This window comes from Hydra vulgaris, chromosome 03 (assembly GCF_038396675.1).
Source record: "Hydra vulgaris chromosome 03, alternate assembly HydraT2T_AEP".
Classification (NCBI taxonomy): domain Eukaryota; kingdom Metazoa; phylum Cnidaria; class Hydrozoa; order Anthoathecata; family Hydridae; genus Hydra; species Hydra vulgaris.
In genome coordinates, this window is record NC_088922.1 from 37,986,778 (window position 1) to 38,012,500 (window position 25,723).

A 25,723-nucleotide genomic window follows, 5' to 3' on the forward strand; every position below is an offset into this window, starting at 1 on the left:
CTAAAAAGATAATCCAAAGAAGACGTTAATAAAAATGATTCTGTTATTTTGAAATTTTTACTAAATGTGGTCTCCAACTGTTGCCCTATATCTTGAACTGTTTTCCCTGTTTTAAAATATTGAAAACTGTTTTACTTTTTGAAATGTTTAATATTCCAACTCTCCCATTTATCAAGATTCCCCTGTTTATTAGAGTTTGTACAGGGTGATTTAATCAAAAGTATAAACTTTAAAATTAAATAAAAATTGTAGATCAAATCGGATTATTAAGTCCGATACACCATTTTAAAGATAAATTAAAAGGAAATTTAGTGATAAGAATTTATTTTTTATTTTTTATCAATATGATCTCCATTTTTTTCAATTAATAAATGACATCTTTTTGTAAAATTCAAAAACGTTGATTCCAAAGCAGAAGTGTTTATTTTTTGGATTTCTGTCGTGATGTTCTCTTTTAAATCATCCAAAGTCTTCGGTAATGGCTTATAAACTTTAGACTTAAGATAACCCCATAGGAAATAATCACATGGATTGAGGTCTGGTGATCGTGGAGGCCATTGTTGCTTGGTAATGAATTTCTCCCTAAATTTACTTTGTAACCACTCTTGAACCATATTAGCCGTATGTGGAGTAGCCCCATCTTGTTGAAAGTAGTATTTTTTGTGACTCTCAACTCTATAGTGCTTAGGCCAGAAAAAAATTTTAAGCATATCCAGGTAATTGTGCTGATTTACCGTTCCTTCGAAAAAGTAGGGTCCGTAGATTTTTCGGCAGGAAATGGCACACCAAACCAAAACTTTTGCATCGTGCAACGGTTTCTCTATCCAATCCTCAGGTCTCTCATTCAGCCACCTTCTGTTATTTTGCTTGTTGATCGACTCAGTAAGGTAAAAATAGGCTTCATCTGTAGTGATCAACCATTTGTGAACATCCTTTTCCAAGTCCAGCCACCATTGAGCAAAAATGACCCTTTTTTCATAATCAAGTGGCAATAGTTGATGAGCACTCTGGTATTTATACGGTTTGAGTTGTAAATCTTTGAGAAGAATATCACGGCAAAGGCTGTATGAAATTTCAACATCAACTGAGGCTTTTCTGATCGACAATGTTGGATCTTCAAAGAAGAGTACTTTGAGCTTATTTCTGGCATTAATTCGAATGTCTCGCTCATTCCTCAGTTTTGGTGGCAAATCAAGTATTGTTCCGGTTGTATCATATTTTTTAGATAATTTTGTGATAGCTGTTGCCGTTGGATATCGTCTATTCTTAAATCTACTTCTATAAGCTCTCTGAACCAAACTTACGCTCTTCAACTCGACCAATTTTTTTGTTAAAAATATGCGTTTTTGAATATCGTATCTCACGGCTATGCTGTTATTTTAATTTTTTTGAAATTATTAACATTAAATTTCCTTTTTAATGAGCTTTAAAATGTACTATCGCATGTAATGTATTTGCAATCAAAAAATTAATTATGTTAATTTAAAGTTTATACTTTTGATTAAATCACCCTGTAGTTATATCTCTGACCATTCTGTTTATTAAGATCCCCCTGTTCATTTGAAAGGTGAGAGTACAAATTTATTCATTATATTTTGAACTGAACAGCTCAGACTTTCATCAGAAGTAAAAAAGTGTTAATATAAAAGTCTTTTCAACTTAAAATTTATAACTGGTCTATTTAGCATCTTACTCTACATAAAACTTAAACCTTCGTAAACAAATTCTCGTCTCGTACTTGTTGTGAATGATGTCTTCTATAATTGATAAAGATTGTGTAATAATATACTATGTAGTTGATACATATGCATATAGTTACAACAATAACATAGTTATTATACTATTAACTACCAATTAAGACAAACATTTTAAAGAGTGTGGCTTGTTTCAACGTTTAAAAATTTTTTTTTATGTGATCAGGTTGTATTTTGTCAATACTATTGAGTCTAGAGCTTTGACAAAATACATTGTGGTCACAAACCACTATTTCATGTGGGGAGTAAAAATCTCACGACAGCAAAAATTTAATGTAAATATAAAATTTTTTACTGGGAAGTAAAAATTTATTAAATTTAGTTAAAAACCTAAAAATCTCATACTACACCAGAATTTATAAAGATAAAAAAATATCAGAATATTTTTTTATCTTTATATTTGGCTTAGAATATTTGGCTTGACTAAAGTGCGTTTTTCTTATTTTTCTTATTTTATTACGTTACAAAAAATTATATTTTTTAAAACCAAGTTTAACTTTCATAAAAGTTTTTTCATGCCGACACCAAAATAAATTAATTTTATTAATTTTTAATAAATTAATAATATTAATTTATAAATGACATTTTTCAATTATTTTTACAATATCTAAAGATTAAAGTTAAGAATTTAATGTTATGGTCGTAAAATGAAAGTTTTAGCTTGATGAATGTTATGGTCGTAAAATGAAAGTTTAAGCTTGATGAATGGGTGACAAAATATCAAACTTTATTCATAAACTGACAATTTAATTTTTTATTATAAATATTTTTTTCAAAATAATTTTTTCCTCTAAGGCATAGACATAAAAATTCTGATTTTAAACATTGGTTTTAAATATGAAACTGCTAATTTATCTAATGGTTTTTTTATATTTTATTTTATTTTATTCGCATTTATTTGATAAACAACCACTTTGACAAAACTTTTATTTTGTCTGACTTTAATAGTCAAAACTTTTTCAATAAAAATAAATAATTAAACAGTCAAAACTTTTTTAATCAAATAAAACAAAACTTTGATGATAAATTTTTAACATTTGTTCCTAATTAATATTTTAATTGCTTGTTAACTTAAAAACAAATGTGAAATTATTTTTCATTACATCCAACAGCGGTAGGTAAACATTTTGCCTCCAATTTGGGGGCTACAGCCAGCTAGGAAGCAGAAGACACTAGAGGCAGTAACCAAATCATTTTGCCTCTAAAAATTCTTTTGGAGACGGCTACAAATGGCTTCCGACTTCCTATTAGCGTCGGTCTCAAGGATATTTTACCTCCAAAAAAAACTCATGCTGTGGCCGCCAATTGAATGGTGAAAGCCAATGGAGGCGAAAGCCAGAGATATTGCCCCTGAAAATTTATTGGGAGACAGCAGCCAGCTGCTGCTGAAAAAGAGTAGAGGCAAGAATATTTATGCCGTTTATCAACACTGTTAAAGAATATATATATGCAAATTAAAGACAAAAAAAAAACAAATAAATAACACTACACCCAACCACGCACGCACAAATAAATACTATTGTAGAAGCCATCAAAAATATATATATTAGAACCGACTAAGCAGTTTTTGAGAAAATTCAATTCAAAATTATCTAAATTTCAATTGATCATAGTAATTGATCAGTTGAAGTTAAACTGATCATGATATTTCAAATGGGCACAAGTCTTATGCCCATTGGAATATACATATACAGTATTGGACAAAACATTTGCAACCAACATCGAACAATGCTAAAAAGTGTTCCTAATTTTACATGTCTTAAAAATGAAACAAACTATACTACCACAGCAAACAGTTCAGGAGTCTGGAGTCATAGCATGTCATGTCATGAGCAATCAGCTGACAGGTGACAGCACACAGGCAGAGTTTCGTTGACAAGTGCCATTTTGCAGCGAACAAAACAAGTGCAACTTTTTTGGTTTGTTTCATTTTCTTAAGTCTGGTCCGTGCCAATGTCACGGAAGTTTTTTAATAATTAAAGGAAGTATCCAGAAGTTTCCAGAAGCATGCAGAAGCTTCCAGAAGTTTCCAGAAGAAGCATCTAAAAGCATCCAGTAGCATCCAGAAATATCCAGAAACATTCAGAAGCATCTAGACGCATCCAGAAGCTTCCAGAAGCATCAAAAAGAAGCATCTAGAATCTTCCAGAACAGGTTCACACAGGTTCATTTTACTATATAAGAGACATGTAAATCGACATGTAATTCAGTCAGTATATGGAAGTCAATCAGTCAGTATTATCAAGACAGTTTATCGAAGTGAGTTTTATCAAAGTGTTTTATCGAAGAACATCAAAACAAGAAGTGAAATACAACAAGTGTTTCATTACATCAATACAGTCCACATCCAACCAAGACGTTGTGTTCCACAGAGCATTATTGTATCATCACAAGGTAAATGTAACACGGTAAGCCTTGAAAAGCGTGATTATTTATTTTTATGACTTCAAGTGCAAAAATGGCTCCCGACAGTCTTGGATTGGAACTAAGAAAGAAAGTTATTGGCGATTACGTAAGCGGAATGTCACAAAAAAGTATTTGTGATAAATACCGGGTGAAAAAATGGACCGTATCAAGATTATGTTCCAAATATCGTTCTACGGGGAAGTTGGCAGCAGATAACAAAGGTGGAAGACCGCGTTCCACCACTTCTAGAGAGGATTCTATGATCGTCAGATCCATCAAGAAGGATCCCTGGATATCATCAGTCGAGATAGAAAAGCAATTAGAGCTGCCTGTATCGGACCGAACAATTAACGGTCCTAACATGCTAATGGTCTAGGTCCAATACATCGAAACGATGGAATAATGGACCGTTTCATGTATAAAAATATCCTGAAAGATGTTATGTTACCTCTTGCTGAATGGAATATGCCAATAAAATGGGTTTTTCAGCAAGACAACGATCCGAAACACACCGCAAAAGTAGTCAAGCAGTGACTTTAAGACAACCACCTATCGGTGATGGATTGGCCGCCTCAATCTCCGGATCTCAGCCCTATCGAGAACCTGTGGGAGATCGTCAACCGCAGAGTTAATCATGAAGGTGTTTGTAATAAGGATCAACTGTTTAAACAAATCCAAAAGGCCTGGGCAGCGATTCCACAAAGTTTCATTGATCACCTGATTGAATCTATGCCTCGAAGATGCAAGGCTGTGATCAACAACAAAGGATTCGCCACGAAATATTGATAGCGAAATACAGCTTGGTCAACATTTTGTCGAGTTGCACTTGTTTTGTCCAGAAGGAAATCAACTTTTTTTAATACTTTTGATTAATTTATTAATTTTCGTGTACAAATAATGAACTTTGTGATGAATAAAACTTGAAGAACTTTGTCTCTAAACAGTTACATAGTTATTTCTCTAAATTGAAAAAATGTAGCACTTTTATATAAAGAAACTAAATTAGCATTATTTGGTTGCACTCGTTTTGTTTAAGAAAATATCAAAGTTTTTTAATTAAATAAAAGATTACCTCGTTCCTGAAACTGATCTTTTAAACAAAAATGAACCAAATTCACTGATTTTGTTATAGTCTTTTCCACAGATATCATAAAGATGTTTTAAGGTTATTGCTGCAAATATAAAAGAGATTGTTAAAAAAAAGAAAGATTGACGAGGCGTTTTGTTGGAAGAAACTTAATGTCTATTATATTGTTAGAAGAACCTAATGTAAATTATATTGTTGGATGAAAAATGTCTCTTATGTTTTTAAGATTAATCGTAAAGTAAATCTTAAAAATTAATTTTGTTAGATTATATAAATAAATAAAAAATAAAAACAAATAAAACTTATCAAATCATTTTTTGTTTGTTTTTGTTGTTAAAATAACGTTTTGAAAAATAATTTTAATTTTTTAAAGATAGGAAAGTCCCTAAAAAGACTCTGACTTTGAATCTTTTTTTTTTTGAATTAATTTTTTTTGTCTTCAATATTTAGAAGCTCTAAAAGTGTTGAAAAACTTATTGATATATCGAGTAAAATTGAACACATTTTGTGTTGAGAAGTGATGGATATATATATATATATATATGTATATATATATATATATATATATATATATATATATATATATATATATATATATATATATATATATATATATATATATATATATACATACACATAATAATAATAAAATATCAAACTTATAAATATTAAACACCTATGGCCTATATATCAGTCAATGTCTATAAGCTTTGCATGAAAATAAACTTCATTATTGTTATTCTTGTTCTTAAAAGTAAAAGATTTCTAAAAATGTACTTAATCAACCCCATGGCATGTTCTATAAACAAATGCCCCTGAAAAAAGTTGTTAGGCTCATTGTGGGTAGCTGGTTGAGACATGAACTAAAGATATATAATTAGCAAAAGTTAAAAGAATAATTAAGTTATTTTATTAAAATAAATTATAAATAATCTAATTTGTAAAGCAACTATAAAAAAAAAAAGTAAAATAAAAAACTATGGTAAGTAAACAAACAAATTAGAAGTACCAATGGAAATTTGGTTTTGTCTAGTTTCCACCACACTCTCATTGTACAATTTGGCTACTTCTTTTAGACTTGATAATAAATATTCATATACAATCTGAAAAAAAAAAAAAAAGTACAATAAAAAATGATTTTTTTTCAAAATAATGGTTCATGTTTAGGCAACAGTATTAATTAAGATTATCTGACATAACTATTTATAAATTCAAAAATTACTTTAAGTAAATGTGAATAATGTTCTTGCCTCATGGCATTGCTATTTATTGGGGATTTAAACCCCATCAAAACACACAATCTGTTTATTGGAACTACATATTGGAATTCATTATGTTATTATGTTTCTAAAAAAATATAAAGTCATAGAAATCATTTTTTTCAAAAATTTTAAAAAGAGTTTCTGCAATTTTTTGTTTCTTTCTCGTAATATGAAATACATAAAAAGCATTTTAAGATGTTTTAATAAAAAGCTTTGGTCAGCTAGTTTTAATAAAAAGCTTTGGTCAGCTAAATTTTATGTAAAATCTTCATGTGACCATTTTTGCAGCATTTTTAAATAACAGTATTTGTTTTTTTAAATTATTTAAGGCTGATCACTGAATTGTGTTACTAAAAGCAATGCTTTAAAACTTCATTGTGTTAAGTATAGCAATACAAAAATATTAGTATCTGTTATTTCAAATGATGTCATTATTAGAAGATGTCTTTAAAAGTGATATTAAGAAAAACAAAACTAAATAAGCTTAAACTAAAATGAAAGGTACTAACAAGTTATAAAAGCGAAAAATTTTCAGACATTATAACAAAATTTTTTGACCAAAAAGGTTAATACACTGTAATGTGCAAATATCACAGGTTTTAGAAAACTGTTGAAAATACAAGATATTCTAAATAGCAATTATATTATTAGAATGTAAAGCCACAAGCAGAATGGCCTTGAGGTTAATTTTTTTTTATATTAGTTGACTAATTAACTCAAAATGAATATTGGATGGGGTGTCTTAATATATCAAATTAGTGAAACATTATTTTTATTTTTTATTAAAATTTAACAAGTATGTCCAACACAACAAACCTGTATCATGTATATCACAGTAATGAAAAGTACATTTAAAAATCAAAATTAAGTAAAAATAAATAAAAATAAATAAAACCAAACACGAAAGTAAAAGTAAATAAACAAATACGAAAGTATAAATAAAATTTTACATCCGAATGCCAATAAAAATATTTTGTAAATATTTTTATCACACTTCTTGGCCTATATTTGTACAAATTATTTTTTTTTCAAATTACATTTATTCTATTATATATTAGAATCAATTTTGATTAAATGTCATATTTAAATTTATAAGTGCATCAGAAATTTTTGAAGGAGTGTTGATGTGTCTGTTTTGTAAATAAAATCCCCTAACTCAAATCAAAACTTGAAACATTTTTTTTTTTAATGTTATTTACCTCCATAAAGCCAAGAAGGCCACTACAGTCTAGGAAGTTGAGTTTTATTTTTATTATATATATTTTTTCATTTTAGTTATGAACAAATGGTTATAAAAAAAACTCTCTCAACTTCAAAACACAAAGCTCAATGAACAAGGCCGCTGCATGGAAAAACAAGTTAAGTATTAAAATCAATAATTTGAAAGGGATGTAGAAAGGTTTTGCAACTTCTTTGAAAACGAAAATTTTTACATAAATTAATTAACTTTTAACTTGTTATGTAAGTATGTTGATATATTGCATTTGTGTGAAACCAACCTGTTGCAAATAATGGGTGAGTGCACATTACTGCAGCTGTGGCACAGTGGTTAGAGAAAAAAAAAAACAAAAACTTCTTTGTTTTAAAAAAAAAGGGGAAGTGTTTTTGCCAAAAAGAATTCATCTTAAAGACCTTTTTAAGAACTTGTAAAGTTTTAGAAACTTTCAACATTTTTTAAAATTCTGACCCTTTTGTTTATTATTATATAGTATAATTAGATTTGAGAAACACTTTCAAGCCTCCAGTTTATTACAATCCTCCAGTTTATTACAATCCTCCAGTTTATTACAATCCTCCAGTTTATTACAACCCTCCTATTACATCCTCCCCTTCCTATCATTGGGCACCTAACTTTCAAACCTTGAATAGTTGTCATTTTACTATTTAAAAATATTAAAATAAAGTTAAAAAAAAAATAATATGAAAATATCAAAATATTTTGCTAAAGGTTTCATCAAAAACATTTTTAATTTACTTCGCAAGAAAATGAATAAACAAAGCAAAATTAAAAATAAAATAAAAATTCTAAAAAGATAAAAAAAAACTTATAAATATTGCACCTGAATGAAAATTTAAAAAAACTAGTCATGATAATTTTTATTCATAGGCTACACTACAATATAGGATACACTACAAATTTTCAATGTTCATAGTATTACAAAAAAAAACCCCAGTAAGAATATTCACAGTAATACTTATTTTGCTACAATTGTGATTGTCAAATAACTAAGAACAAAAAACTAAATTTGGAACCTTTATGTTTTTTGTAATCTTTTGAATTTATCAAAATTTCAAAATCATCAAAAAATCTTTTGCGATTCAAAAGTTGAAAACAGAAGACCAAAAATGAAAATTAAATTTTTTCTCAAAAGGTTAATAAAAAGGTTTTATAAAAAATTTGAAGAAGTTTGACATTTTTTTTTGTACCCTCATTCACATATATACAGGAAATTCATTCACATAAGTTACAAAACAATTTGTATCATGATCAAATGTAAAAACAGTACAAAACACGATGGTATTATTATCCATTTATTCAACCAAAAATTAAAAAATTACAAGTTTTTTATAATTTAACAAAATTAGGTTAGGTGTCACTCATTTAGTTAAAAACTATTCATTAGAGTGAAACCTAAATAAAATAAACGAGCAATCAAAAAAATTAACAGCAATAATAATAAATAAAAGCATGCGTAAATTAAACTAATTAAAAAAAAAAAAAAAAAAAAGCGATAAAGCTAAGTTAAATAATAAGACAAAAAATATGAAAACAATAACAACAACAAACAAAAATAAAAATAATTATTTTTCATAACTTTTAAGTTACCATTTCTCCGCAAAACAACCTTATTATTAAAAAATATGTATATATACCATAAAAAATGTGTATATATATTATAACAAAATTTTATATTTGCTCCATTCTAATAATATAATTGCTATTTAGAATATCTTGTATTTTCAACAGTTTTCTAAAACCTGTGATATTTGCACATTACAGTGTATTAACCTTTTTGGTCAAAAAATTTTGTTATGATGTCTGAAGAATTTTATATTTTTTTATACTTAATTTTTTATTTATTTTATATTTTTTATTAATGCATGATGGGATATTGGATTATATTGCATATGGGATTATACTGTACTGTATAGTATTATAACTAGGTCATAATTTAAGTAATAAAAGTGTGAGTTAAATAAACTTTTAAATAAATAGTTTTTATACAACTATTATTCAGTAATAAATTTTTAAATTAAAAAGATTTCAATGTATTGTAAGTGGAACTTTATCAAAATTAAAAAAATGGCTTATGCACCTCTTATCCCCTTATTATGCACAAACATGGACTTTCTTGTTACCCAAATGATAAAGCTTTTTTTTTGTTTTTTTATTAAAGATTTTATGTTGGTTTGTTTTTATGCAATAAAAATCTTAAGTAATAATTTTTATACAAAATGATTTTTTTTAAACTTTAATGGGTTTTATTCTTAATTTTTTAATTTTAAGTATGAATTGACCTGAGAAGCAAAAATACACAAAAAATATTTAAACTTCAAAAAACAATGTTTACTCTGAAAAGATATTTTATTTGTTTATATTTAACTTTGTAACTGCCCTTTTCTTGTGGTAGTACATTTCAAATTTAATTAATGGCACATTGTAAGAGTCCGTCCTTGTATGGACATGTGACCCTTAAAACATGTTTTCTTTTGTTTGAGCAAAAATTAAATCTGATGTAATTTGACATTTGAAAACATTTTGAAAAAAAATTTTGAAAAATTTTGTCAAGACTTTTTTAATAACAAATCCATAACAAAATTCAACTTTTTGTTTTGCATATTTAAATTACAACTATTTTTTTTGTAAGTCCACATCACCCTAATACATGCGGCGTCATGGCAAAATGAAAGAATTTTAGACCATTAAACAACCAGTGTATTTATTTTGGTATTTATAATAAAATTGTTTTATAATTATTTTGCAGTTTAATTGTTTTTATTAAAAATGCTGGGAAAAGTGAATGAAAAAAACTAAAATCATTAGCAAAAAAAAAATATTGATAAAAATTTTTTTTTAAAAAAATAAATTAACAATAAACAAATAAACTATTAATAAAAATAATTTATCAAAGTTAGAAAAAATCTCACTTTACGATCTTCTAAACATTTTTTATAACCCTCGACACCTAGCGACAAAAGAGTAATAAATAAATCTGTGATAGGACTTGCTGATGCTCTTCCTAAACAAACAACAACAAAAAAACATGATTATGATAATGATATCATAATAATGATCATCATCTCAGACATAATTCATAAAAAAACGAACTGAACAAAAAAAAAATGATCAACTGAAAACCATGTTTAACATAATTAACATAATTAACATAACAAATTTTCCTGACTACAAGCAGCTAAAATTTTTAGATATAACAGTAAAAATTAATAAAAACATCAACAGCCACATAATAGTATATCAATTGAAACCAGGATTGTCTATATTGGAAACATAATGAAAATCCTGCATCAACAGCACAATCAATATTTTTTCTACTCAAGAGATATCTAAAAACAAACAATACTAAGGTAAAAATAAAAAAAAATTTCAATTTAAACATAAGTTATTGATTGCCTTTCTCTGTCAAAGTGTTTTCCCAAGCAGTCTTAAAATTATCCAAAAATAAATACTTATAAAAAATGAAAATTAGAATTTTTTCAAAGGAAAATAAAAAATTATTATAAATCAGGACTAATCATTGCTAATTCTAAGATGTAAGTATAATAGAATCTGATGTAAGGATGTAAGTATAATAGAATCTGATGTAAGGATGTAAGTATAATAGAATGTTATAAGAATTCCAGTTTATTAACAATTAATCAACCAAAACGCAAAAAAAAAAAAAAAAAAGTTTAAAACTAGAGTTGTTAATTGGAAGATTTCAGACAATTTCTCTTCTCGGAAGGATATTGAGAATCAGAAATTTTTTTTCGTACTAAATTTTATGAAACAAAAAAAACATTCAATGTTCATTTGGCAAATGCTACTTACGAAATGTCGCCTTTCGCAAGTTGAATTATGAAATAAAACTATTTTACTACATAGGAAAGTAGTGCTTATGGAAGTAGCACTTGCAAAACAAGTTCTTTTGCTAAACAACATTTTAAAGTCAATAAAGAAAGTTTGTAGACCAAATGGATATAATTGTAAAAAATTAAATTTTTATATACCAAAATATTTATAATAAAATTAAATTTTCAGTATTGCAACATATTAACATTTTAAGGTTTTATTTTTTGAAATAATGATAAAAATCAAATTTCTTTTAAAATGAAACTATTTCTCACCGCAACTTGCGAAACAGTTCTTAACAGAAAAAATTTTATGAAACGCATCATAAGAAATATATTTAATTATGTTTTATGAATCAAATACGTATAATTAACTAAGCAACTAAAATACTAATTATTATATGATATTGATAAGTTTCAGTTGTAAATTTTTATAAAAAAACCAAGACTTTCATAAAATAAACTTTTTTTAATGTTATTTAACGAATAAGAATTAAATAATGAAGATAACTTGAACAATGTTAACATACAAATGTGATTGTGTAATCGGAAAACAAGGCTTTTAGTTGAAATAAAAAAAGACCTAATTTAAGTAATAAATGCTAAAATTTAATTATATATTAAAATGCTTAAAAATAGCTCTTGTTTGTTTTCAAATAGAATGATTTTATGTTTAATTAGTTTCAATATTTTTATTTTTGAGGTACTCTTATATGAGCTTTCACTTGTATTACCTTAATAACAACAAATTAAAAAATTTGTTAAAGACATCCTTTTCAAAGATTTTTTCTAAAATGTTTTCCTTTATATATGTATTTAAAAAAAAAAAAAGTTAGGGTGGGGAGGGCACTTGTTAGATTAGATTAAAATTTATTTGAACAGTGATACATGTTCTAAGGACACGCAGATCCATAAATTTTGAAGTACTCTGACAACGTGCTCACATAATATATGTGCTAGATAATTTACAATATATATATACATATACATATACATATATATATATATATATATATATATATATATATATATATATATACATATATATACATATATATACATATATATATATATACATATATATATACATATATATATATATATATATATATATATATATATATATATATATATATATATATATATATATATATACAATTTTTTATTATATACAATTTTTTATTCAAAGACACAGTTTACATTTTTTTTGCTTTGCATACTGTAGACCAGTTGAGGCTAACTAGCCATGGTAAAGGTAACTTACCTAGGAGAAGGAAACTCTATTAAAACCTCTCAAATTAAGGGTAGAAAGAAAACTTTAGATGAATGAGTAGCAGTATCACAATAAAAATATTTAGCTCTGATTCGCAAAACAGGTTAATGCCAGAAAGGGCATCTTATTGTTAAACTCTACAGTAATGTCATACTTAATTTTAAAAAATGGCATTATGAAAACCTATTCTAACCTAATCTAAATCACACATGGAACCATGAATGTTAAACAATAACAAATAAATTTAAAAAATAATACTATAAATTTTTCAGTAAATTTATTATGTAATACCTACTCAAATGTTAAAACTTTTAATTTTCTACATGACAAAATGATGGAAGATACTTTCTTAATATTGCAGAGACAAAAATAAAAACTGATTCCAAAATAATTTTGCTTTTTAAAGCAAATTATTATATACTGGAAAAGCAAAAATTTTTTTTTGTTGTTTTTTTTGGAAAAATAGTGTTACTAAAAATAGGCACTCTACTTTAACTTCTCATTAAACAAAAATATAACCTATGTACCAGTCTTCTCTGAATATAAACATATATAAATATAACCAACTAAATATAAATAAATGACTAAAATAATCTAAATATAACCATCAAATCATGTTTGAGGAGATGAATAAAAATTTGATTCATCTCCTCAAACATGCTTAAAAAAGGATGTAATTTTCAATAACTATCACATGACATCACTATCTGTTTAGATGATGATATGCAACCTTAAAGAATATTTAAATGGTGAATTTTTATAGTTTTTCAAATAAAATATTTTCTAAATCCAGAAATCAATTTAAAAAAATGGTTTATGTTTGCAAATTAATAAAAAAAAGTTTTTTTCTTCTAATTTTCAAACATAAATATATAAAAAAGTAAGTTAGACTATTGTGATGATTGAGTCAATAGGACACAGTTTTAGATTTATATTTAAATTAGATATCTTGAGTTTTTTTACAGAAGTTTCTGGGCTTCAAAGTTTTATTAAAAACCCAGAAAGGAAAGTCACACAAATAATAAAAAGACAATTTTATTGTTGCAATAACAAAGAACCACCTAGTATATGTGCATCAGCAAACACCTCTAATTATAAATACAAACTTTAACATACACATTAATTTATTTAGTTTTAAAACTGAATATCAACAACTGATTACTCAGTTGCTAATATTACAACATTTCTCAATAAGAATGTCAATAAAACAATTCTCAATAAGTATGAGTTTTTAATAGAGAAAAATATCAACAACTAAACTATTGATATCAACAACAGAAGTATCAAACCTTTATTATAAAAAAATGACTCAAACCTGGATAAGTTCTGCTAATTTTTGAAAGCAAATTCAAATCAAAAGCTGCCACAATGGCCCCTCCAACAGGAACCATGAAATTTTTGTCTGTACTCTGCACAAACACATCAACTCTACCAACACGATTTGCCTTTAAACAAATAATAGTGGTAGTTTTTTTAAAAATTCTTATTTTAAATAATTTAGATAATATGTGTGTATAGATGTATACACATATTTATATATATAACATATATTAATAAATCAATATAAATATATATATATACACACATATATACATTTTAACCACCCCTGTCATCCTCGGCTCCGCTTTGCGGTTAGAAGAGAAGAGAGTTGTATTAGTATTAAATTGTATCTTTTCTACATTATTCTGAAATAGGTATTTTTCATTTAATATCTCTCATTTAAATATTACCTTACAATTTTCTCATTTGGCAGAGTTTAAAATAGCGTAAATTACTGTTATAATTTACAGCTTAAGTTATCTAAAGAATATTGTGTAATGAACAAGTAACGTATTTAATACTATTACGATATTACTTCTAGTAACTGTTTTTACTTAACATGATCCTTAAAAAAATAAAAGTAAAAACGCAAATGTTACAATATTTAAACCACTTTATTTAGTTATAGAAAACTACTTAATAAATTCATTCTGACAATAAAACATGTTTTTTTTAAAGAGTACTTAATTGTTACTTAATTTTTAAAGAGTATTATATAAGCTGTTATTGTAAAAAGCTATAAAACAACAATAAAACAAACTGCAAAGTTGTTTTAATAACATAAAAAGCTTATGTTAATGTAAAACAACTTTGTGACGCTGTTTGTTTTACTGTTTTATACAGTAAAGTTTTTATAACATTAATAAAATGAAAGGCATTTAAAATAAAAAAAAATTAAATAAATAGAACTGTTTAATTAATAAATTAAAACATTATCATCATAAAACTTTAAAATTCATAAAATATCTTAACAACTTTAGTTGTTTTTATACAAATGAATTATGCTGTAGAATCTTCAAGTCTTTCTAGAAATCTGTTTTTCTCATCTCTACAAGATTTTAAAAATGGTAATTATGAAAAACTAAACATGTATTTGAAAAATATTGACTGGTTAAGTGCTTTAGAAATTTAAATACTGGTAAATACTATTAAACATTACAATCTATTTATATTGAGAGATGTAATCTTCAAATACCAGAAATTAAATCACATTTTTCTGATTTGAATAAACCTTGGATCACAAAAGAAGTAATCTCTGCAATAAAAAATAAAAACAAACTTTACTATAGAAACAAAGATCGAAACTTTTGTTTACACACTAAAAAATATAATGCTGCAAAAAAGTAAAAAAAACTCTTGTCATTCTACTACTGAGAATGAAAAATCAGAAAAAGTACGTCCTCTTGTTGGGCATTATTTTTGTTGCCATTTCTAACAATTAAATTGTTTGAACTTAAATCCTAACTTCCCTAAACTAGTATAGTATTTGGTCATTGCCAATTAAGTAGTTAACTACTATTAACATTTATTAATTCACAGCTCGGATCTAAACAATTCTGGAAATATGACTATTAGGAATCCGTTTTATTTTTTATTTAAGACATAAAACTTTAAAAATGCGTACAGAAAAAAAAAATTAAAAAATTTTGACACATGTTATGCTTAAAAAAAATCCAAAACTTATTTATTGATATATACACATGAAACTTAAAGTTAAAAAGCAAATAAGATCTTTGAAAGAATTAAATGGCTATGTTACAACTGATCAAAACAATATAGCTACAATTGTTAGCAATTTTTTCACCTGTTTTTACTTCTTTAATATTAAGTCAATTGTTGCCAGCATTCAAGAAATGCATATTTTCTGAGATTGATGAGACATCATTCTTAAATAAAGTTAATGAGAACGACAAATAATCACATAATATTATCAAAACCCAGCTTGCATAAACCAGCAGGCGTAAACAACTTTTACCCACACTCCCTCAACAAATGTTCTTCATCTCTGAATGTGCTTATTACTTAAATATTTGTAAAATCTATTTCTGAAGGTCTAGTTCCAACTGCTTGGCTGGTAACATTATGCCTCTTCGCAAAAAAAGATCTAAATTTGATGCATCAAACTACATACTCATTTCTTTAACATCTGTCTGGTTCAAATTCCTAGAGCATATTGTAAAAGATTGTTTAACTGAGTATCTATCTGCTAATAGTTTTTTATCTCAAAATCAGCATCGATTTGTTCCAAATACATCATCCAATTTATTGGAAACTATAAACCAGATCTCATTTTCAATGGCATACAGCTATAGTGTAGATGCTTTATATATAGATTATGAAAAAGCATTTGATATTTTTGTGATCTTATGCTCCACAAACATTCTGGTTATGGTATCTTTGTATGCTACTTAATTGGATAAAGTCTTTTCTTTCTAAAAGAACACAAGTTGTCATGAGTTCTGCTACTTCAAATTGGTTACCTGTTACTAATGATGTCCAAGGACCTCCTCTATTGGTCTTATACATCAATGACATTACAGACCTAGTTAGCAATCCAATGAAGTTATATACTGATGACGGCAAAGTTATTTCCACCAATTAGAACCCTGACAACCCAATTAGACTCCAGAACAATATAAATCAAATCACATCTTCGACTACAACCTGGCGCCTATATCTTAACTACAAAAAGTGCTTTATCTTACACTTTAACAAAAATAAAATTTCCATACACCAATACTATATCTTGACTCCACAAGGGATGCAACTTCACAATTCCTCTTACAATAAAAGACATCTTGGCATTTGCATTTCACACAACTTTAAATGGGCCATGCATGTCAAAACATTATCATCGAAAGCTAATTCTGTTCTTGGTCAGCTAAAGAAAGCTTTTATCTATAAAAATGCACAAGTCTGGAGGAAACTTTACACATCGATGGTCAGACCTCATCTTAAGTACCCTGTTCCTGCATGGAATTCTCTTTCTGCACACAACATTAAAAAACTTGAAAAAAGTTTAAAACCGCACCACCAAAGAAATTCCACTTCATAATCCAGGAATGCAAGATTATCACATCTTCATCTCACCTCACTTAATAAAAAATGCAATTGAGGTGATTTAACCTACAACTTCAAGTTTATTAATAACTTAAAGTTGTAGATTAAATCACCTGTGGTGTGGGTTAAGCCAACAAATATTAGAAAATATTTGTTGGCTTAACCCACAAACTGGCCATCTATATGATCAAATAACTCGAGGACACTTCAGCGTTTATTCAAAGAGTTCTTTAATACATCTGACCTTAACAATAATATGCGAGCCATCTCTAATAGACTTTCTTTTCTAACAGAGTCGTCAGCCGATGGAATTTACTCCCACAAACTGTGGTTGACTCTAATCATCTTAATGAGTTTAAAAATCATATTGACAAACACTTTGGTCAACCCAAGAATTATAATTATCCACTTAAATGCTGCTACAGCTCATCGACTACTGACAAGGAGCAAAAGGGTTCCTACCCCTTTCAAGCAAAAGAAAGATAAAATAAAAAATACATTCACTTTGTGCTAAACTTCAAGTGAGAGAGTGAAAAAATGAAAAACATATTTACTTCGTGCTAAATTTATCACTTTTATTTAGTTTAGCTCTTATGTTAATATTTTCTTGCCGCAGCTTATCATTATTATCATTATTATTATTATTATTTAAATTTTTCTTATGACAAAATTTTCATTGAAATAAGTGAAACAAAAAAAATTTCGAAAAATATTTTTTCATTAAAAAGTTTAAGGTTTTTATTGATATATATGCAAACATGTTGAATATCATGTTTTTATATATAAAATTTATATATGTAAACATGTTGAATATCATGTCTTTACATATAAATTTTGGAAAAAGATATTAGCTAAAGGAAGTGAAAAAGACCTAGTTTGTGCATATAAATAAACTTAATATAGATTTAGTGAATTGAACACCTACCTGTTGTATTAAATGCATACATTTACTGGATTGAACACCGTAAGCATTATTAACAATGTGGACTACTGACAATTTCTTACAAATAATTGCAACTTCTTCTAATCTGAAAATTTGTATTTTATAACACGTGTAATTAATAATAAATAAGAATTTAAGTACATATAAGAAAAAAAAATTATAGAAAAGCATACTTAAATATGATAAAGATGGATAAACTTGCATAATGAATAAAAACATTATAACAAATAAATAAATAAAAACATCTCTCACACAAATACCTATCAGGAATTCTGGGAGCAAAGCAACTTGTTGTCGTCATGACACACAAAATATTTTCACTGCCATAATCTATTATGTATTTTTCTATGCTCTCGACATCTGTTTCTAAGTGTCCTTTTTTCAATATGTTCTCAACAACCAAAGGTACCAGTCCTAAATTAAATTTATTAAAGAACCAAATCAATTTAATTTAAATTGAATAAAGAACAAAAAGAAGAAATGCATGTATGTATATAATACCAAACGCATATGTAAACTAGACTAGATGCATATGTAAACTAGACTAGCTGCATATAAGACTTTTTATCAACCTTTTTTAAATTCAAAACAACAATAGCATAAACAAAAAAACAACAATTCTTAGTTGAAAAAAATTGAAAACTTTTAAAGTTTAAAAATGATTTTAGGAAAAAACAAGAAAACTTTATGTTACATAAATTAAAGTTTTCTTATTTTTCGTATAAAATATAAAAAATTTTTCTTAATTTTTCTTAAGAAATTTACAGTCAAACTTATTTTAACATGAAATTTAGGATGGTTTTAATAAGAGATTTAAATAATTTTTTTTACTTATGAAACTTACAACGAATTTACATTTACAATAAAAATGAATAATAAAAATTTTTTTGTTGTTGCTTTATTAAATTATTTCATTTATAGTGGTACAATAAAGTTTGGACAAGTTAAAATTTGTTCAAATAAATTTTTTTTGTGAGTAATTAAAAAAATATATAAGAGAGGTGTTACTAATTTTCTTTTTTATTAGCAAAAGTGCAAATTAATTAAACTTTTAAAAGGTCAATATGCAGATAAATAAAAAATAAATAAAAAGTTAAATAAAATATAATAAAAAAAAAAAGTGACAATTAAATTTGGTGGAATCCAAATTTAATATAGTGAAAAATAATAATTTTCAGTGCTTTAAATTTAGTATATTATAAAACACATTTTAACACGTCTGGGCATCAACTACCAATGTTATGCATAGTTCTTTAGACTTGAGTGACCCAAGCTCTTAAGGACCTCATTTAAGCATGTTTTGCTTGTGATTTTAATGTTGCACATTTTAAAGTCCATCCAAGCCCAAATATTTATTTGACTTAAATCAGATGATCAAGCTCACCATGGCAATAAAGGTATTTTTTTGGATTTCGGCAGAACTTTGATATTTATAGTTTCAGTTTTTGTAAAAAGACACCCTAGAAACATTCTAGGGTGTCTTTTTACAAAAACTGATTCCTTGAGCATTTGCATATCTTTACAGACTCACTTGCATATGCTTTACACAAAAGTGTCATACTTCTCACTTTTCAACCTTTTCATGTGAACTCTTGATTTGTGATTGAAAATTTATAAATTAATTTTATCTCAAAAAATAATTTGGTTCCAATCTTCAACAGACTAGGTTGGTTACTTCTGACACCATTTTCTCCTTGCAATGCCATCTGTGACTTAAAAATAGCTTACATTAAGAAATGAAAAAACCAATTTCTTGATTTTTCAATGTCTTTCTAACAGTTTCTCTGCTACACCATTGCCATTTTTTATATTGCTCAACTCTGATCGTAAGTTTTAAATTAAATATGTCAGATTTTTTCTGCTATTTATAATGATGCTACATGCATTTTAATCTGAAAAGTTTTTTGGTGATTTAGACTTTTCGTTTCACATGCAGTACCTGTGTTTTTATAACTTCTAGTTGTTGTCACATTTCTCTGATACATTTGTTTTTTCAATGATTTCACAGTTGTTGAATGTACCTAAGTTATTAATTGTTTTCTTGTTTCAAGCAAAACACCGTTTCAAGTGATTAAATACTTAAAATATTGCAAACCTATAAATGCAAGATTATCAATAGTTTAATTTTTCTGTTTTTGCTAAAAATTCATTATTTTATCAATAAGAATTACTAAATTATGTCATTAATAAACTATTAATACATTGCCATTAACTATGCCATTACTAAATGTCATGTTTTTAATTAGGGGAGCAATTAGCAGAATAAAAAACTCATTATTTTAGGTGCTTTTTAAATTCCTCACAAAAAAAATTTGATTAAATTTTTACTCGTTGAAAATGTTATTGTACCACTGCATTACTACATTACTGTACCACTATATTATTGTATTATTTTACTATTCAATTCAAAATCAAAAAGTCATTTAATATTAACTTTTAACTTGAATGATGATTTTAGATAAATCAATACATCATTAAATATATATTTATATGAATTACTAAAAGCTGGTTTTTAAAACATGTAACCTTTTAATAAATATTTTGCCAAAACTATTATTTAATAATAAATTTTTGTTGTTTTTTGTAACAAAAATAATTTCTTTCTTAAAAAATATTTTTAATTTTTAAATTATATTATACTTAATTTAAAACATTTTGAAATATTAGGGTTGATATACCACAGTTTGGTTGCTGTACTATTTAAACTGAAAGTCTATAATTGGAATAAAACAATGGCATCAAAATAGTAAAAATTTTAGGTAATTTTAAATAATTTGAATAATATTTTTTGAATGTAAATATTATGGAAAAACAAAAATTTAACTATTTGTTGATCACATTGTTCATCCTCAATAATGATGTAAACGTAAATATATAAACAAATTATGCAAACTTTTTTTACTTAAAAAAATATTAAACATATAATCTTAAAAATTAATTAAAAACCTGCAGTCAAAATAGATTTAAAGCATGACTTTTGATCAATTCTAGGCCAAATAACATATTTAGAGCAAGGCTTCATCTGTTTTAATGCCAATAATGTTAAAACAAGAGCCATTCCTGTTGCAACAGGTAAAACTAAACAGCCTTTTGTAGACGATACACCTAAAGAAAAACGACTAATACTATATCATCAGTATTAGCAGATTTTTACCGGGTTAAAAAAGATTACACAGCACCTTTAATCTTTAATAGCAGTAATAATTTTTATCAGTTTTACTGTGTTGATTATTTCGTATTCATTATTTACACAAATTTTATTTCCCCCATGTTCAGATTAATTGTTAACTCATTATTATTAAAATATTTTACAACACCCCTCAGATCTGAATTTATATAAATTTTATCAAATAGAGTTGAGTTATTTATAATTATAGTATATAACAGTATCATCTGCATACAAAAACATTTTCGATAACACATGACATTCTTATAAACTTAATACAAACTTGAGTCTTGTGGTGCTTCACTTGGGGTGCTCCACTTTTAAAATAAAATTCTCAGCAATATTTGTTTTCAATAAAAAAAATTTTGACTTCTTTCAAAAAAATAACAAACCAATTATCCTCATTTTCTAGATGTTTTTTACATTTCTTTTTAATTAATTTTATTAAGATTGTGGTTTATAGTATTAACAGTCTTTTTTAAGTTGATAATCACACTACCTACAAGAATTCTTTCATCGACTCTTTTACAAATATAATATCTTAGAAATATAATTCATTTTCTTAAGTAGTATCTAAACTAGGAACTATTCAATACAGCATTGCTTTTAAGGTTCATTATAGCACTGCTATATTCAATATAGCAATGCTTTTATTTATATAGCATTGCTTTTAAGGTGAAATTATAACGGGTGATGCGGAAGTTATCGGACAAAATAAAAACGTCAATAACTTATTTATAAATAAAAAAACAAACTACTATTATATTTTTTTTAAATAAAGCATTTATCTTTTAATAAAAATATATTATTTTTTATATGAAAAAACACCACCATCTGCAATTGATCTCAATTTTGCTCTGACACCTTTCATATACGACTGTAAAAAGTTTGAATCAATTTCTTGTAGTTTTAGTTTAATGCGATCAATCAAAACTTGCTCTGTTGAAGCTTGCCAATCTCCCTCGTAAACCTTCTGTGCCAAATGTCCCCAAAACTTTTCAATTGGTTGCGCTTGAGATACATTTGGGGGATTGGATTCTTTATCAACGTAATAGACATATTGGTCCATCCAATTTAGAGAATCTTTAGAATAATGAGAACTTGCTATATCTGGCCGAAATAAATAGTTAAAGTCTCCATGATACTTGTGAATAAATGGAAGAAGTCGTTTTTCTAAACATTCATTAATATAGATTGATGAATTGATCGCTACAGCCTTGGAAGTGCGAAACAATGACTCGGACATACCACGGTCAGATATGGCTATCCACATTAATAATTGTTTTGGAAATTTCTCTTTTCCTATAAAACGAACACTTTCTGGGCATGTCTTTTTGTTGTTTGTGTAGTATCCAGAATTTCCAGGCATGTTGTCCCCTGCAAAACAAAAGTATTTTTTGTCATCGATGACTAGAAGGGATTTTGTGTTATAGAGTTGGTTAACTAGTTTCCTGCTTCTTTTCTTTGCCTTTATTTGTTGTTCTATAGTGTATTTTGGAGTCTTTTCACGTTTTCTATATTTAATATTCATTTTTTTTAACTGACAACCAATTGTCGATTGATTTACACCGAATTTAATAACTATTTTTCTCTGACTGACCCCTTTTCGATTGTTGACAAGTCTCGTTAATTTGGCTTTCTTTTCTCTAGTCCAGAATGTCGGACAACCAGGGTGCTTTCTATCAGAAAATGATTGAACAGTTTCAAGCCTTTTTAGGTTATCATATATTGTACTTCGAGCAAATCCTTCCTTTTCAAAATGATTTACGATTTTTTTTTTTTTTTATATTAGGTTTATTTACAAAAAACATTTTTAGTCGCTTTCGAAAAGATTCTCGTTCAGCTGCATTTAACCTCATTTTAAATAATTGTGTTTCAATTAATAAAGTTTATATTTTATAGAACGTTTATGCCTACGCATAAAACCACAAAAATTAATTATTATGCTCAAATAATGAAATTAGGATTTGTCCGATAACTTCCGCATCACCCGTTAGAGGGCAGTAAGCAGATTTTTCCATAATCCTAGATAAAGTTGGTAAAATTGAAATAAGACAATAACTCTCATCAGCTGACCCTGATTTATAAAATGACATTATTTGGTTATTTTTCTAAAATTAAACTAGTGTTGCTGTTTTAAGTGAAAGATTATGTAAAAAATATTTCTGAATATAAATTATAAACATAACACTTAAAACATAGATTTAAAAAAAAATAAATAAACATTCACAAGGAGCATATCACAGATTTGCACTTCAAGGTTCAAAGTCCTTGAGTCCCAATATATACCTAAACTCTAGTGTCCCAGAATTCAAAACTTTTTGATTGGGCAATTGAAAAACAGAATCAAATAGTTCATTCATTTGAAGTTAAGAGATCTGTTTCCATTATTAAGACAACTATCAGGACCAGAACTCTATGTTCAGTAATGATTCAGTAAACTGCTAGACTATAAAAATTACCTGATAGCTTTAGTATGTCCAAAGTAATAGAATTTGTTAATTTAGCTAATAATGAAGAACCAGCAGCTTTAGGCTGAACTTCAGCGATATCACCTGATCTACCAATGCCATGTCCAAAAAAAAAATGTCTCTCTGCAACTAAAGTTGATGAAAATCGTGCTTCTCTTTCACCAACTCCGCAGTTATCTAAAATGAAAAAATGCACTTATTAAACATTGTTCTTCATTAATTCTTTTTTTTCATATAATTATGTAACTGTTTATCAAATAATCGAAAATTTTGAAATTATATAAATTAAAATATAAATTTTGAACAAAAAATAATATAATAATTTTATTATCAATTAAAAAAATCCAGAAATTTTTATGACTAATTATAAAATTTGATTTCCTGGATATATTTTTTATCAAAATTTATTAAAAAAAAATGTGTGATCCTCTGTTCTCAGTGTCATTCTATATAAAATTAAACCAAACCTTCATTACCTTATGATTCACTATCTCAGATTTTCTTGAAACTTACACCTCCAAAAAATGTTTTAAAACTTGACTAAACCTTTAACATTAAACTTTGCTTATTCAAATGGTTGGCAAGGGTCAAAGCTTAACTAAAAAAAGTTGCTTTGAAACGAACTTAAAATGAATTTAGCTTTGTATATTTTTATCATTAAACTATATTCCTTACATTTGAAAAAATACAACATTATTATTTTGATACATATAAAGTTAAAAAAATAAAACCAGCTCCAAATAAAACATTTGAAATGTTCAGTTGTTCACCATAAAAATCAGTATTTATTTGAAACAGACCCAGAAGTCAAAAACCAAAGTTAAACAAGATTTTAAACTCTTGCTAAGTTCTGATTTCAAAATACTTTGTATTTTCCATAGATGAAATTCATTTAAAAGCTTACAAGAAACTAGGAGACCAGACTTTTTATGTGAAGATATTAGAGAAAAACAAAACTAAATAAACTGAAAATCAATGGTTAAAAAAGCAAGTTAACTAAAGGCTTTAAAAGTATCTTAAGAGGTTGCAAAAAATGAAAAAAATAAAAGATACTACAAGAATTTAAAGTGATGATGAAAATTTTTTATTAGTCACTAAATTTTTCAAATTCATTCTGGTAAAAAAGAAGTTTTGTCAGTTAAATTGATAACCTATTTGATAATAACAGATAAATTGATAACAAGACATTCAAAAGTCTACTTGTCTATCTGAAAGTGCTACATTTAGAGTTTTTAAAATTAGGAGAGAAAATAGGGTTTGAAAATTTTGTTTTAAAAGATTTGTTCTAAACTTTGTGAAAAAATAAATAATAAAAAAAGCAAATACTTTACATGTCCACAACAACTTTTCAATGATAACTTTCTTGTTATATATTTATATTTGCAATTTACTCACATTTGAAAACCTTAAAAAGTGATGGCCACTAACCATCCATCATACGTAATCTACAGACTTGTTCCTCATACAAATAACATAAATAGATTTAAAGTAATATGCTTCAAATGTATTGTACCTCACAAAAACTAGGTAGCAGGAGCGCCTTAATACAACACTTATCTAGAATACACACTGAACTTCTGACAACATTAGAAAAAGAAAAATCCAAACACGTTAAAAAAAAACTTTTAAAGAATTTAATATGCAACAACATTTTTTTGGTGATCTGGGAAGAAATGAGATATCTTGCATATGGCTAATCTCGTTATTAGTCCTTAGAAAGAAAATATTACTGCAGGTGAGTTCCTTAGTGAATGGAATTCAATAATTTGTGAAAAAGATGGTATCTTAGCTAATGATTTTAAAAAAAAAAGAAGGATTAATAGAGAAAACACTATTTGAGAAAATGCGGCTCAAAAAAATTTGCTGTTTCTTGCTGCAGTTTATGTAGATATTTTAATATAACTAATTTAT

At 26.5% G+C, this 25,723-nt stretch overlaps 1 protein-coding gene across 1 annotated transcript in view; it reads right to left on the bottom strand.

Moving 5' to 3' along the window:
• LOC100210985 (O-phosphoseryl-tRNA(Sec) selenium transferase) overlaps positions 1–25,723 on the bottom strand; it is a 44,883-nt gene that overhangs the window by 2,191 nt on the left and 16,969 nt on the right. The window contains exons 3-10 of the mRNA XM_065793131.1: positions 23,804–23,989; positions 21,122–21,280; positions 18,436–18,589; positions 18,158–18,260; positions 14,168–14,297; positions 10,659–10,750; positions 6,257–6,350; positions 5,233–5,332 (exon numbers count right to left, since the gene is read on the bottom strand). Coding sequence (XP_065649203.1) covers positions 5,233–5,332; positions 6,257–6,350; positions 10,659–10,750; positions 14,168–14,297; positions 18,158–18,260; positions 18,436–18,589; positions 21,122–21,280; positions 23,804–23,989 — 1,018 coding nt within the window. The remainder of the gene's footprint in view (positions 1–5,232; positions 5,333–6,256; positions 6,351–10,658; positions 10,751–14,167; positions 14,298–18,157; positions 18,261–18,435; positions 18,590–21,121; positions 21,281–23,803; positions 23,990–25,723) is intronic.